This window comes from Rhinopithecus bieti, unplaced genomic scaffold, assembly GCF_001698545.2.
Source record: "Rhinopithecus bieti isolate Rb0 unplaced genomic scaffold, ASM169854v2 scaffold_48089, whole genome shotgun sequence".
Taxonomy (NCBI): Eukaryota; Metazoa; Chordata; class Mammalia; order Primates; family Cercopithecidae; genus Rhinopithecus; species Rhinopithecus bieti.
The window spans coordinates 1,404,557-1,418,866 of NW_016819479.1; the positions used below are offsets into that span (position 1 = coordinate 1,404,557).

Consider the following 14,310-nt stretch of genomic DNA (forward strand, 5'->3'; position numbering starts at 1 on the left):
GAAAGGAATTAATAAAGGAATCAAGTGTTCAGCTCTCAATAAGACAAGACTACCCGGATTTCTAGTGGGAATATTTCATAGCACAAGCATGTTTTCTTTGGGGAGTTTAACTCACAAAAATTATTAAAAATTGAGATCAAACACTGGTGCAGAGTCTCAAAGGAAATCATACTAGAATGGAGAGATTTTTATCAAATAAAAAACTGAAAAGTAAAGTTTTTATAGCAAAAAAATAAAAGGCTTTCTCCCTCACAAAAAGAAAATCCTACTGTCTATGTTTAGAGTTCAAACAGCAAAACATTTATGGATATTTAATAGATGTGTAGAAAGTAACACTGTGCAATGAATGCAGATTTCACAAAGCCGAGCTTAAGCAGACAGGCAACTACCACCTTCATTTCCCAGCCATTAAAAGCCACTCTCATTCTTATATTCAACAAATGCATCCATCAAGGAGCAATAATAACCAAACTGGTGAAAGGGCTAACACTGAAAGGAAAAAGAGAAAAAAACAGGAGGGAGAAAGAGCAAGAAAGTCAAAATCATAGTGTATATTCTCCAGTCCCCTTAGGGGATATGACTGAGACCTCTGGTTTGCAATACATAGGATATTATTATTGTGACTCAGATCAACTTAATAAAACCCAGCCTACAGACCAGGGAAACCAGGGTCTGATGGAATACTTCCCAGACAAAATATTTTAAGTATATATGTAGTGCCTGTGTAATTTATAGAAATTAATCAGAAAAACAGAACAGAGAAAACTAGTATTTTTTTTACTTTATGATTCTAATATATCCTCTTTATAATTCATATAATTTCCAAAATAAAATATTAAAATTAATATTTTAAAAATGAAAGAGACTATTTAAGTCTCTGCATACAAATCTCCTGGAAACCTTAGGTTCATCCTGAATATGTTTATCCAAAGGCTATCACCCAGCCAAAGAAAGAGTTATTCCACTTTTTACTGCCTTTGAGAAGTGTTATCAAAGCCTAAAGTGATTTGTCTCCTGGACAAAAAAGTGAGAAATATTTACCCTAAATAAAATGTAAGATTCTACTTTCCTCAAAGAAAAACCCTGGTAGACTACTGCAGCATTTTAAATGGGGAGTAATTCCAGGTATGAACACCTTAATCTCAAAAAGATTTCATTTTCCCTAGAGTCCTTGGTTCGTAAATTATTTAAGCATAAAATATAATTTCTGAGCCACGAAATAAAGGTATTGGTGTTGTCCCCCTTCCCCTAGAAGGCCAGTTTCAAAACAGTTCTATTCCGACAAGTCCAATACAAAATAACAGAAACACAAGTCAAACATTATTTCAAACTCCATATTGAAGGAGAAAAGAATTTCATCTGGGGTTAACTTAACAGTATACGTTTAAGTTTGTGAGTGAACTTCAGTATCACCCAAGAGGTAAGAGCTGCTATTTTATCTTGGCACCATCACTGCTAGATCTAGATGGAGATGATAGAAGAAACTATACATGACAGTTTCTATGAATATAAGTTCATTTATTTTGTTAACACAAATAGGATCGACAAACAGCTATGTTTTCAAAGAGCAAGCCTGTGTTTATTCTATATATGAGAGGCTGGCGGCGAGAGATGGCTTTACCGTGTCATTCTAGCAAAGGAAGAAGAGAGCTGCATCTGAGAAGCCTGCCTTGGTTAAAAAGAACTGTCTCCCTCAAACTCACTTTCAAGCTATACATCAATCTTCAATATAATTATGTTTGACAGAATATAAGCTCTTGGCAGTTAACTTGTTTACAATAAATGCTTAGTTTGGGTACATGGACTGTATTTCAGTCCTACAAATATCAAACACAAACCTACAACAGTCCCATTATGGAGCTGAGAATTATTTTGCTATAAATCTTTTTATTGGGGGGCCAAGGGAATTACTTTGCAGCTTGTTTCCCACTAACCACTTGGAACAGTGTGAAAAAAGAGGTACATTTATGCTCTGACCCTGCACTAATTAGAATCCTATACATTTCCACAGGAGAATGTTCAGTATCAATCCTGAACATGCATGTCAGCCCCCAGTTCTGCCATGGCGGCAAAAATACACATGAAACAAAACGGTTCTTACTAAAGCCATGGCATTTTCCTACAGTTCTTTTTCTCCTCAAAGTTTCTTGGGAACTAATGACCATTTGTAACAGTGTTGGCCGACTTTCAATGGTAAGCCCCAGTTTTGGGGGAGTTTATAAGTTAGCTGTAAAAACGTGCTTAAGGCTCAAACTTGCCATATGAATGAGGCTGTAAATAGAGGTAGTTTTGCTGAATATTACCTAGAGATTCATTTGAGAAGGAAAAAAGTCAGGATCACCTTATTTACCCTTGTAAAGTGGCTTTACCTGGGTATTAAAAGTGTAATAACTTCCTATTCAGAGAACAATTTGCTCTTCTTATACTCCCTCGATACTGAAGGGTCTGGGGTGTTCTAATACCACATTTCCCAAATCTAAAGGACAACATCTTGTCTGAATGGAGCCTCTAGGAATGCTTCTCTCCTGACAGGCACCTTCACTCACATTCTGAATACCTTCTGGTTTTCAGATGAAGACAATTTATCATTCAAGGTTTCTTTAGTGCTTTCTAATTTCCCACTTAACATATAATTAGATTACTACAATAACTCAACTTTAACATAGTATTAATACATCAAAAAGATCATATTAAGGATCACAGTTTATTTTCCAAAATAATACTTTCAGTCACATAATGACTTAAGATTCCAATTTCTTTCTTTCTAGTCAATGTTACAATTACAGGTGACAAAATTTAAAAGTGTTTGTCTCTCAGCTTCTAATGAAGAATAGCAGCAACTGATTTATAAGTTTCAACTGTCATGCAAAATGGTTTTATTAAGAAATTTTACTACAGGGCTTTCTTGTATACAGAGGAGAGAGACAGAAAAGAAAAATATTTCCACTGCATTATCAGCCTCACAGAACTTCCTTGTTAATACCAAAGCACTAGTTTGCAATGTGAACTAATGGAAAATTGTTAAATTCACCTAAAATAACCACTCTTTTTTTTAAACTAAAGAAGCCCTTTCAAAACCTTGACTATTTAATTGCTGTTTACTTGCGGAAGAGGGACATGGAGAAGGTGATCGTATAAAAAAAAAAAAAAAAAACCAAAACACTTTCTTTTAATTGTACAACAAAATTCCCTCCAAGGCAAAAGACATTATGCCAAGTTCCACCCAGAATTAATGTTTAGGTTTAAATTATAAAGTCCAGAAGAAACGGAACCACTAATAGACCCTTAAAGCTCATGGTCTTCATCAACACTGTTAGGTTATGTAAATGTTCAAACTGAAAACCCTTTGCTGACAAAAGCATTTTAATGAAGGCGCTATTAACTAGACTCTATGGATTAAAAAACTTTTTTAAAAAAGCTTTTTTGGGGCTGTTTGATATACATCCCACTGTAAAAGGGATGATAAATGCTTGGGAGCGTTCGGAAATTATGAGACCTCCATCAGGAGGATGTACTGCTTATCTTGTTTCTTTCATTTTGTCACCTCAGGAAGGTTTTTAAATATTAAACCCAAGAAACTCAGGGACAGATGAAAGAAATATTCCCCTCTAAGTCTGTCAACTGAGTAAAACCTGGAGCTCCGACTACTCTGATGGCCGACATTATTTGTAGTTTTAGTATCCCCACCACACACGGGGGGTAACCCGAGTTATCCCCACCTCAGGTATCCCCACCCTAAGCCAGGGTTCCCGGGTGAACTCCACCATCACCACCTAGGTTTCTTCAGGAGCTCACAGTTTCTATGAATAGAGTAACAAACACAGCTCAGAATGAGGGGAAACGAGCCTGATTCTTGGCTGCTGCCTGGCAGTTCATTCGGAGTTGCTGAAAGCGTAGCTCTGTGGAATGAGATCTGGAGTCTCAGCAACGTGAAGGACATCGATTTCATGATTCAGAGGATTGCAGGTCGAAGCAAAAGCCTCTGCATTTCGGATGACAGTCAAGTGAGTACACCTCAGGTGATGTGACCACAGAGCAACTCAGGTTACTCCCATGTGTGCCGAGAAGAAATGAGGGTGCTCACTATTCGGCCTCCACTCTCTCTCTCCCCTTCAGCCTGGTTTGGACTTTGGGAAGAGGAAGAACAGCAGGCCTAGGAACCACACCTAACTCTTACTAGGCTGGGCTTTGTAACAAGAGGAACATTCATTACTTCTGATTTCCATTTACAGAGACAAAAAAAGGAGGGGGAGAGTAGTTCCACCTCAGGTAGAATTTAAGAAAATGGGATTTTCCTGGTCAAATTGTGTATGAAGACAAAGTCAATGGTCATTTGTAATGTCTCCTGGGCAACCACTTCCCATGGGCTCCTCTCTGAACTTCTCAGGGAAGAATGAGAGCCAAATGGTCTCTCCCCAAAACAGATTTTAGCTAATAAACACAACAAAGTAAGCAAAAGCACTTCAGTTTTCTGCATCTTCTCCAAGACTAAAATTTGTACATTGTGTGACAGGTCCACCTCATTTTCTTAATGATGTTTTATTATTCTTTCACTCAATTAAAGCAGAAATGGATATTGCATCTTCTGACTGTATAATTGTTATTGTAATCTGTTTTCGATCACTGCTTGGGAAATGGGTCCAAAACAACATAAACTCTCCACTGCCTCAGAAGACAAGCCATTTTCTTTTACTACGACACTTAAAGAGACATTTATCATGCTGCTCTGTTAGCATCTTTGGATTATGACAAAAGAAAGTTCTTATTCTGTTAACCCCAAAAAATAATATTTCAAAATGCTATTGCTATTTCAAGTGTTTTGATATGAATGCATCTTCTCAGTAAGCTATTAAATATATCAATGCTGCCTTTCCTTATATGTAATAATAACTGAAACAAATGCAATAAAAGTACTCAATTTTAATATAGGACATAATTGGGAAACCTAAAATACAGTTATTTTACTTTATGCCTTTGGGCCTTTGGGCCTTTCCTAGGAAGCTTGGGCATGGTATTCCATCAAATTTGCTCTCTTTGCAAAGAAAATATTTTCTTGTGTTTAAAAAAAAAAATCAGTCACAATCAGTTATGAAAGAACCGATATACTTGCTTTCCAGCCAAATGCAAAAACAAGTAAAAGGTATTTTTTAAAGAAGGAAGAAGATATATGTGGTTAACATGATGAAATTCAAGCTGTTTCTACAACAAATACCTGCAAATCACCTCTGTCAGATCTTAGTACTTTGGAAAGCATTTGCTCTAACTAGAGTCTCTTATTTTATGTATTATATACATAAATATCTGTGTAAGTCTTCAGTCAAATAAACAAAAGAAAGACACTGAGCTGCTGTGCACATTTCAGTAACTGTGCAACCATCAGTGGGCACCAGTTACCCTGGTTTGAAATAGATCCCTTTTGATAAATGGTAGCTTGCAGTGCTTCCCCTTTTTTGATCTTTGCTGTTATTTTACAGTTTAATAACCAACTGTGCTACGACAGAACTCCATTCCAATGATAAGGCTACTAGATAAGAGCAGAACTGAATTTGCCCACATGCTATTAATGAGTAATAGTACCAGGAGCAACTAAAATTGAAACACATTTCCCCAGAAGGTTTTCCTGTCCTATATGTCATAACCATTAATAAAGAATATGCTTACTATAAGACTGACATAGTTTGCTGATAACTTTATTGCAAGTTTCAAATACTCAAAATTTCTATTAATGCTTTGATCTGCATTTTAGGCATGTGTCAAACTAATAACCATAACATCCACTTAAGTTAAAGGACATCAATTAAAAGGGGGAAAAATGCATGCCATAAATCCTGTTGTCATAATTATATATCTAAAGCACACTTGTTCCATATTATGTCTTTTCATCTAGTTTTTTAAAAATCTAAAATAAGTAAAACTTTTAATTGAGCAGCAAAAGATACGCAAGTTGTAGAATGCAATTTCTGATGTAGCCTTTCAGTGCCACTTAATTATACTGATTTTACCACAATTCTTAAATCACTTGCTATTAAGAAGCAAAATAATTCTGTTAATTGAAACAAATATATATAGCTAGAGTTCCATAATTCGGAAAACTCCACCATGGAACATTTTTACAAAAACACTATAGCATGTTATGCTTACGGGGCTTGTTTCTACGTAAAAGAAGAAAAATAATGTTTGGTTAATTGCTAACAATAAAGAGGAACGGAAAATAGCACACTATAGTGGCTACAACTGTGCATTTTTCCAACTCTGTAAGTCCTCAATTGGTTTTTGTTTTAGTCATACCTCAGTTCCACCCGGGGCAGCTACTTTGACTTTGAAATATTTATCACATTACATTTCAGTAGTAGGATGATGAATCTTTTGTATATAAAAATCCATTTTTACCACAGACATTTTCAAAACCTCTATTGCATTTTAAAATAACAGGAATTCACAGCTCTCCTTACTGGCACCCTAAGTTAATGATGGAGAGCAGTGTTGATTGGAAGTGAAAAAAGACCCATACAATCAAAGTCAGTAGAGGCAAATCATTCATTTAAAAATTGCCACAAAGAAAAGAATAGAAACTAAAAGGCAAACTCTTTTTTTCATTTTTTTGAGCTAAGCATAAAGGTCTCCTACTTGAAACCGTTTTAGGTTATTTCTCTTTTTTTTTCCCAAAAAATAATGAGTTAAAATGTATGGGTTAGATCCAACATTTCACTGCTGTTCTTATTCTTGGGGAGTGGGGGAGACGGGGAACTTGCTGCCAAAGCTTCTGAAAAGAGAGTTTGGGCTGCTAATTTTTCGTTCACAAAATCTAAATTCCCCTTATGCATTCTCACACAACTCATGAAATAATATGAAACAGTATTATATCACTGCAAATTGAGACATTTTTATCAAAATAAAGAGTGATGATGCCAACATTTCATTTGTCATTTCCCACTTGTCACTTTTCACTGACAAACTGTTACACATACAACTTTTGTCAAATGCTCCATCTTTAAATATGTTCCAAAATGCCATTGTATCTAAGTATTCATGTAAGAAAGATAGTAAAAATTACTATGTTACCATATATTAGTTATATAGGTTTTTTAAAAGCCTACCGATAAAAGAATATAAAGAATTCTTTATTAATTTACATGCTATGTAGGATAAAGTCTGGCTTTCTGAAATGAAACAAACTATGTACATATTTTACACACCTAATGTGGGATTCTTAGTCATAAGAAACATTTTAATGGTGAGAAATTTTATTCCAACAGAAACCTAAAAAGCTTTAAAAGATAAGTATAACCCAAGAAAATAATACTATTTGTAATTCATCTAGCCCTGTAAATTTAACATGTCTTTTTAAATATATACATATATGCTAATTCTATACTTTTAAAAGAAAGAAAATAAGGGTTTTAAATTATAATTACCAAACTTGACTGCTTATTACTTTGCCAGATATACCAAATAATTATTGTAGTCTTGCCTAGAATAAAACTGATTTCCATATACTTAAAATGACTCAAATTCATATTCTTAGCTATCTAATAAATGATGATTAGTCTGTTTTCCCCTCTCTACAGAGACAGATTGGTTAAAACAAAATTCAAGAAAGAAAAGAAGAATTCAAACAGGATATCTCATATGTACAGACTTTGCTGGTTACAACCCTCTGGGAAAGGATGATATTGCTTATTTTCTACAGGGGTTAAAAAACAGATGCCTTAAGGGACATCTGTGTAGTTCACACACACACACACACACACACACACACACACACACACTACACTACAGATGATCTTGAGTATACAATGGTCAGTGGGTTTCTGCTGATGGAACATAAGGCTTCCAAAATTACTTGAAACATCAAATTATGCTCAGGACTTTGAGGGGCGGATACCCTATGTTCTGTTTAATGTGTATGTTCCATTGCATATATTTTTTTAACCAAGTATATCTTTATTTTAATAACAGGCCAAGAACTAAAAACACTTTAGAGAAGAGTTATTTTTCTACCTCAGCAAAACTACAGAGGACATGCTAGATTGTTGGATGACCCCAAAGCTTAAGTTCATTCTATTTAAAAGATCTTAAAACCTAAAAAAAAAAAAAAAGGGGGGGGGAGTGGGAGGGGAAAATACAATCTTTTCTCTTTTGAAGTAATGAGTACTTCCTACAAGTATTATGATATTCATCCTTGGAAATGGAGTTTTCTCCATTTTGCCCATGTTAACAATATATTTCTAAATTTTTAAGTAGTATATAATCTCAATATACACCTATCTATACTGTCATATCTGCACTCCTTTCAAAAAGTTAAATGTCTCTCTACTGTCACTGATACGGTAACTACACCTGACCCGAACTGCATTTCTTTTCATCTAAAAGGAAGTGTTCCACATGTAGACAATTAAACTAACTGTTGTTGTAGACAATGTTCAGTTTTAAATGAGGCCCTGACTAACAATCTTGATCACATTTGCTTCCCTATTTGAATACATCAGTGTGTACTTCATAATGATTTTTTTCCCTTTGCAACAAGACAGTTATGTTCTTGAAAGGGCTGCCTGGTAGCACAAACAGGTCTACTTCAGGTAGACTAGTTATAAGATAACTTCCACAGACAGTATGCCAACCAAATTACATTGTTATTTATAAAACATAAATTATTTTCAGAAATAAGCAAGTTTTTTTCAAAAAAATAAAAGCAAATCTCTCTAAAAGATATTTTCAATGTTTAAATATTTTCCCTAAAATCTAGAACATTTAACACCAAAAAAATCATAAAATTCATGGGAAAATGAAAAGTATCAAAAAGATTTCTGATGTTTAATGCCTCCTATCAGCAAATACACCATCTGGTATATTCAAGCACTGTTCATTCAGTTTAAATAAAGCTGTCTGAAAGTTCTTCTTTAAGCCAAACATTAAAAAACGAAAATGCTTGTGTTAACAATGAATGAAGCACAACAATTTATTGCTATTAAAGCACAACTGGCCAGCACCTTTCAGCAGTCCAGGAAAAAAGCAGAATGCCTTGCTTCCTCTGGTAACTTGATTGGCATCACTTTCATTTTATGCTGTAAGTTGCATGGCTGAAGCAAGCATTCCATACAACAGAACATTTTAGGTACTTATGCTAATAGTGGTAAAAAGGATCATCTGATTTTTATTTTCATCATCCTTAATAATCTCTTCTTTTCCTAATCTTCAAATAGATCTGTAAGTTTTAATCAACAATTTCACAAATATAAATTTCCTCACCATTAATCATCCTTTTTCAAAATCCTTATGGAGTGAATTACCAGCTGAGAGGGGACGCCAATTCTAGTAAGTGAATGTTACCCAGCAGGGATATAAAGCTGTCAACACCATCGTGCTCTTGCTAGCTCTAAACTCTCTCCTAGCCTTCATATGTTTTTTAAAGAGATATTAGCCTTTTTTTTTTCCTAAGGACCTTCTATAAAAGCTGACTGACATACACATCTGAGCACTTACATTTTATTACATACATGCTTTAAAACACACTGCTCAGATAAGAGCAAAATATCCTAGAAAGTGTTGGAAAGACAAAGCAAAACTGATCTAGTTTTTAATAGAGTCTTCTAAAGTTAACCACATAGTAAACAACACACTTTTAAGTCCCCTGTTAAAACACAACCTTAAAGACTAGTGACAGTGTATCTACCCTCTCTACTATTTAAATTCAGACACTAAAATAATGCCCCTTTTTTATGAATACTTAGTTCTCATCGAAAACACAGTAAATTCCCTCTACCTAAATAAGTGGAATAATAGCAGAATTTACTATTGCAATCAATGCATTCAGAAATATATTTAAAATATATTTACCTCACTGCTTATCAAAAACAGTAAGATAAATTGCTATTTGATTAGACAACCAATTAACTTGATCTCCCTTATTTTTAAAAGAAAATAATTTTGTTAACATTCAATTAGAAACCTTTGTACTATCAAAATCTTATCTTCTAAGTTGTTATATTCTAAAGTTGTCTAAATTAATCTCTTTATAATTATGCTATATAGAGTAAAATCTTTCTTTTTTAAAAAATTTAAATTCCACTAAACAATTTTAACCACTTTACTATCACGTATTATAAACGATATGTATTGAGACAAAATAATGTCATTTTTATTTTCAACTTGGGAAGCAGCTAATAAGACCTCTGCTATTACTAAATTAAGTTGATTAAGAGAAAGTGTCTAAGGCAGCTGGTTGAAACAAATCTATTATTCTTCACCAAGATAATAATTTTAGTTTATATTAAACATATAATGGATCAAATGTGAACTATATTCTCAGAAAATTTGAAAAGCAATCACTAACACTAAATGTATCCCTGGTCAACAGAGCGAGGCACTTTCATAGTTCAACATGATACAGAAGGAGGGGGGGAAAAAAACTTGTTTTAGGGAAGCACAATTATTAACAATTACATTCTAAAATGTTTACAGACTCCTTTCAATTTAGTGAATTTTATTAGATCTTCAGAAAGATACCAAAATTTTAAGTCCAAGCCTTTTCTGTCCACAAAGGCCACTTTGGAACACACTGTCTCCAAGGATTTCCAGAACTTTTTCAAACATTTTGAGCACTTAGCATACCTCATAATTGGTACCATCATACTCTCTATGAATTTTTATTTCTTATATGCATATATTAAATGATTATGCCAAAAGCCTGACATTATTTGCTCCAGTATCAGGACAAATTAATAAACCTCTCTTTTTAAAAGTGGGTCACAGAACTGTTAAGTTTTCTTTTGCCTCAATAAAGTATATTTTCAAGTCCCAAAAAGGATCCATCACCAAATTTTTTAACTTACAACATTGAAAGGATGAATGCATCTCAAGTGAGATGATTAATAGGAAAAACTGAGACAAACCATCCTGAGTATTTACCATGAAGAAATATAAACAGAAAATAAGTAAAAGAAAAAACTACGATTTTATAAAACATATGTGTTTAACTCTTTAAAGTGAAATGAACATTTTTAGAGGTAAGTAACTATTTTGAAATACATACAAAATAGACTCTTATAACAAGGGGGTAGGAGCTTATCATTAAGGTTTGCCAAGGTTTTATATCATTTAAGGCAAGTTAATATAATTATATTAAATGGGCTATTGTTGAAATTATTAGAGAAAAAACATTAGAAAAAAAAAAATTAAACTACTGATTTATCCCAAACACACAGAAAACCTGCATGCCATGTAGAATTGTGGATTTTACATGTAAAAGACAACTAAGCAAACGGCATACAAACTCCAAAATATTTCAATGTTTAAATTTCTCCCATATCTTTATTTTGTATGATTGCTTTTCCTGACCACTTTAAAAGAAAGTAGTTGCTTAAGTAGTAAAAACTACAAAAGATTTTCTTTAAATAAAATGATTACTAAATTCTTGGGAGGGGAAACTGCATGTAGTTGATAAGGCTACTTTCCTATTTTTATCTGTTGTCCTATAACAAAGTTACAAATGCATATGACTAAACTATAGACAACTGCAGCATTTAAGCTTCTAAGGGCCTGATGGATTCATGGTGATTCTTTATTTCCCACATTTCACGTGGCAGGAAATATTCCCAGTTGTTACTCATCTGTCTTGAAGCACTGTCCTCACTACAAAGTAACATCAACTCTCCTTGTCCCTGTACTCGCCTGAGCATTAACAACTATTTTATTCCCTAAAAGCGAACGCACGTGAACTTCATCCCTACAACAGACACTCTGAGGCAAGGCAAAAGAGTTAAATCACTAAAAAGCTCTCTAGGAAAATCTAGAAACAGTTAGCTGGCTGTGACATAAACCTGCCAACACCTCAGCACACAGTGGCAAAATGCCCAAAAAATGCCACCCTCTGGGTAAAAACCACTTTCTTGTTTTAACTCAAGATGAAGCTACCAGTTGCAGATGAGAGGCGACGGGGGCATTATTTGGCAACCTGGAATTCACTTCCTGTAATCCTACACCGCGACAGCGCCTAATCAACCTGAACCCTGACACCCAGGCCATTATCACTGGGCCGCGGGCTGCGCGCCTCCCTGCTTCGGGCTGTTACCTCCCACGGCCTTGGCCACGGCGCCGTTGGGCCTCCCGCGGGCTCCCATGGGGCTGCCGTTCTGCTCCAGCCGGGCCACCTTCACCGGGGGAGGCCCCTTGACGTCCGGGCTGCCGCTCCGCCGGTCGGGGCTGTCCCGCAGACACGGGCTCTCGCTCCGCCGCTCCATGCTGCTCCGACTCGGAGACAAAGTTCCCACCGGCAGGTCGCAATAAAACGCACAGGGACCTAGGGAGGGGGTGGGGGGAGGAAAGGGGGAGGGAGAAAAAAGAGGGAAAACCGCTCACACACGTGATAGACGTTCAGGCCAGTGGCAGAGCGCTGCACCACAGCCACACAAACTTCCTCCCACGCTGCCCGAGGGGCCCAAGCCGGGAAGCCGGTCCCAACCTTACACTGCGAGGCCCCCAGGAAGCCCAGCGCCTCGGTTCGGCGCCTCTGCCCAGTCGCAGCTCCCCAGAAGTCAGCCCTCGGGGTCGCGGCCGGGGTTGGCACCCAGGGGAGCCTAGAAGTGGTCCATTCATTGGGACGGGGTTGGCATAAACCGTTCCTGGGTGCGACAGCCTAGTCCGTCCCGGGGTCAGGGTTGTGGAATAAGTGAACTTCATAAAAAGACGTTCCACCCACATGGGAAGGGAGTGGGGGCTGTGCTCAAATCCATAACCGAATTAACCACCCGGTAAATGCGCTGTGAATAGCAAGGCAGGAGCAAAAGGCCGGGCGAAAGAACCCCTTGAATAAAACCCGCCTTTTACCTATACGGAGCAAGTCCTGAGGTAAGCACACACCTGCATAAAATCAACCCTAATTCCACATTAATAAGCATCCGAAAACACTTGGAGGTATTTATCAGAATAACCTCCATCACAAAGGCGGGCGCTACAATCGTTATTATTTTGGAGCGTTCTTATCTTCATCTGATTCCGAGTGCTTTTTTAAAGCTCTTCAATAGAAAACACAAAAGCAAAAAGCATTTTAATTCTTAGTGCAAGAGCAGCCTTCATCCGCCCCAATTTTAACATCACTCCAGAAAGTTTTCCTCTGGGTCACTAGGTTGGCAGTGCGCTCCCCACGGAAGCCGCAGGTCTCAACACCCCTGGATTGGGGGGGGGGGCAGGGAAGGAGGGGAAACACCTGATGAAACGGCGCTCGCTTTGTCACTGACACCCGCAAGAAGCAGGACCCCGGCACCGTACTGCGTGCGCGCTGGGAATCCTGGTGGGCGCTCTCGCTGCGCGAGCAGCGTCGGCGCCACGGGTCAAGGAGACTAGGTGGAGGTGGCAGGGGGAGGTGAAAGGAAGGATGCGAGATGAAGACACCGAGCAGGAGGGCTGCGGACGAGGGTTCCGCCTGCATTCCCCGACTCCGCGGTCCGAGAGGCCGAGAGCGGCGGGGAGGGAACTTCATTGGCCCTGGGCTTCCCCGAACTCACGAGCGCAGCGCGGGAGCCCTCGCCCTGCGTACTTACTGCTCACGGTCTGTCTGAAACTTGGCTGGCTGGCGCTCTGTCCATGGAGCAAAAGTAGAGAATCCAGGGTGGAAAGTTTCTGGTGCTTGGCTTTGCGGTGTTCTCCTAGTCTTCTCTCTCTTTACTCCTTCCCTTTCCCTCTTCCCCAGGTCCTAACGTTTAAGGTCCTGGGTCAGGGTGTCTTCTTCTGGTGCGGAGATGGTTGTTATGATGATGATGGGGGGAGGGAGGAGGGGGAGGAGGAGGAGAAGGAAAGGACTCCTCCAAAGGGACACCCGAGCGAGCGGGGGAGGGGACGGCGGAGGAGGGGGGAAGAGAAGGAGGCTGAAAGAGCCTTTTCACACCTTCGGGAAGGAGACCCGTTCGGGAGAGAAAGGGCTGAGAACCTGGAGGCAGCGGCGCCGGGCCGGGGCTGCCGGTTGGCAGGGCAGCTAGCTCGCGAGGAGGCGCGGCCAGAGCGGTGGGACCGGTGACACCAAGAGCCGAGAAGACGCAGGGACCCGGGACCGCGCGCGGGAGGAAACGCGGCGGCCGCCCAAGCTGTCACCTCCAGCCTCTCCCCTCTCGGCCGCCTCTGCCAGCAGCCAGAGCCGGACTCACTGACAAGCCGCAAAGAGAGACACACTGAGAGGGAGATGATTATTAGTTGCGTTGAGTCATCAGGCAAAGTGAGTCCTTTTGGGTTGTCCTCGGTTTCCGATTTCTCCCCCTCCCCCTTTCGGTCCCCAGATCTAGCGCCTTCAAAATAATAATTTGGGGTGGGGTAGGGGAA

General features: G+C 38.4%; 1 protein-coding gene across 5 annotated transcripts in view; it reads right to left on the reverse strand.

The window, feature by feature from the left end:
• The window catches only part of SATB2 (SATB homeobox 2), a 200,480-nt gene that overhangs the window by 182,592 nt on the left and 3,578 nt on the right, over positions 1-14,310 (reverse strand). The window contains exons 1-3 of one of the 5 annotated variants that reach the window (XM_017858985.1): positions 12,859-14,287; positions 12,466-12,575; positions 12,071-12,298 (exon numbers count right to left, since the gene is read on the reverse strand). In XM_017858985.1, the coding sequence (XP_017714474.1) occupies positions 12,071-12,298; positions 12,466-12,575; positions 12,859-12,935 (415 nt within the window). In that variant the 5' untranslated portion in view covers positions 12,936-14,287. Of the gene's footprint in view, positions 1-12,070; positions 12,299-12,460; positions 14,294-14,310 lie in introns of those variants that run through there. The other 4 variants (XM_017858990.1, XM_017858986.1, XM_017858988.1 and 1 more) reach the window with 4 other exon arrangements.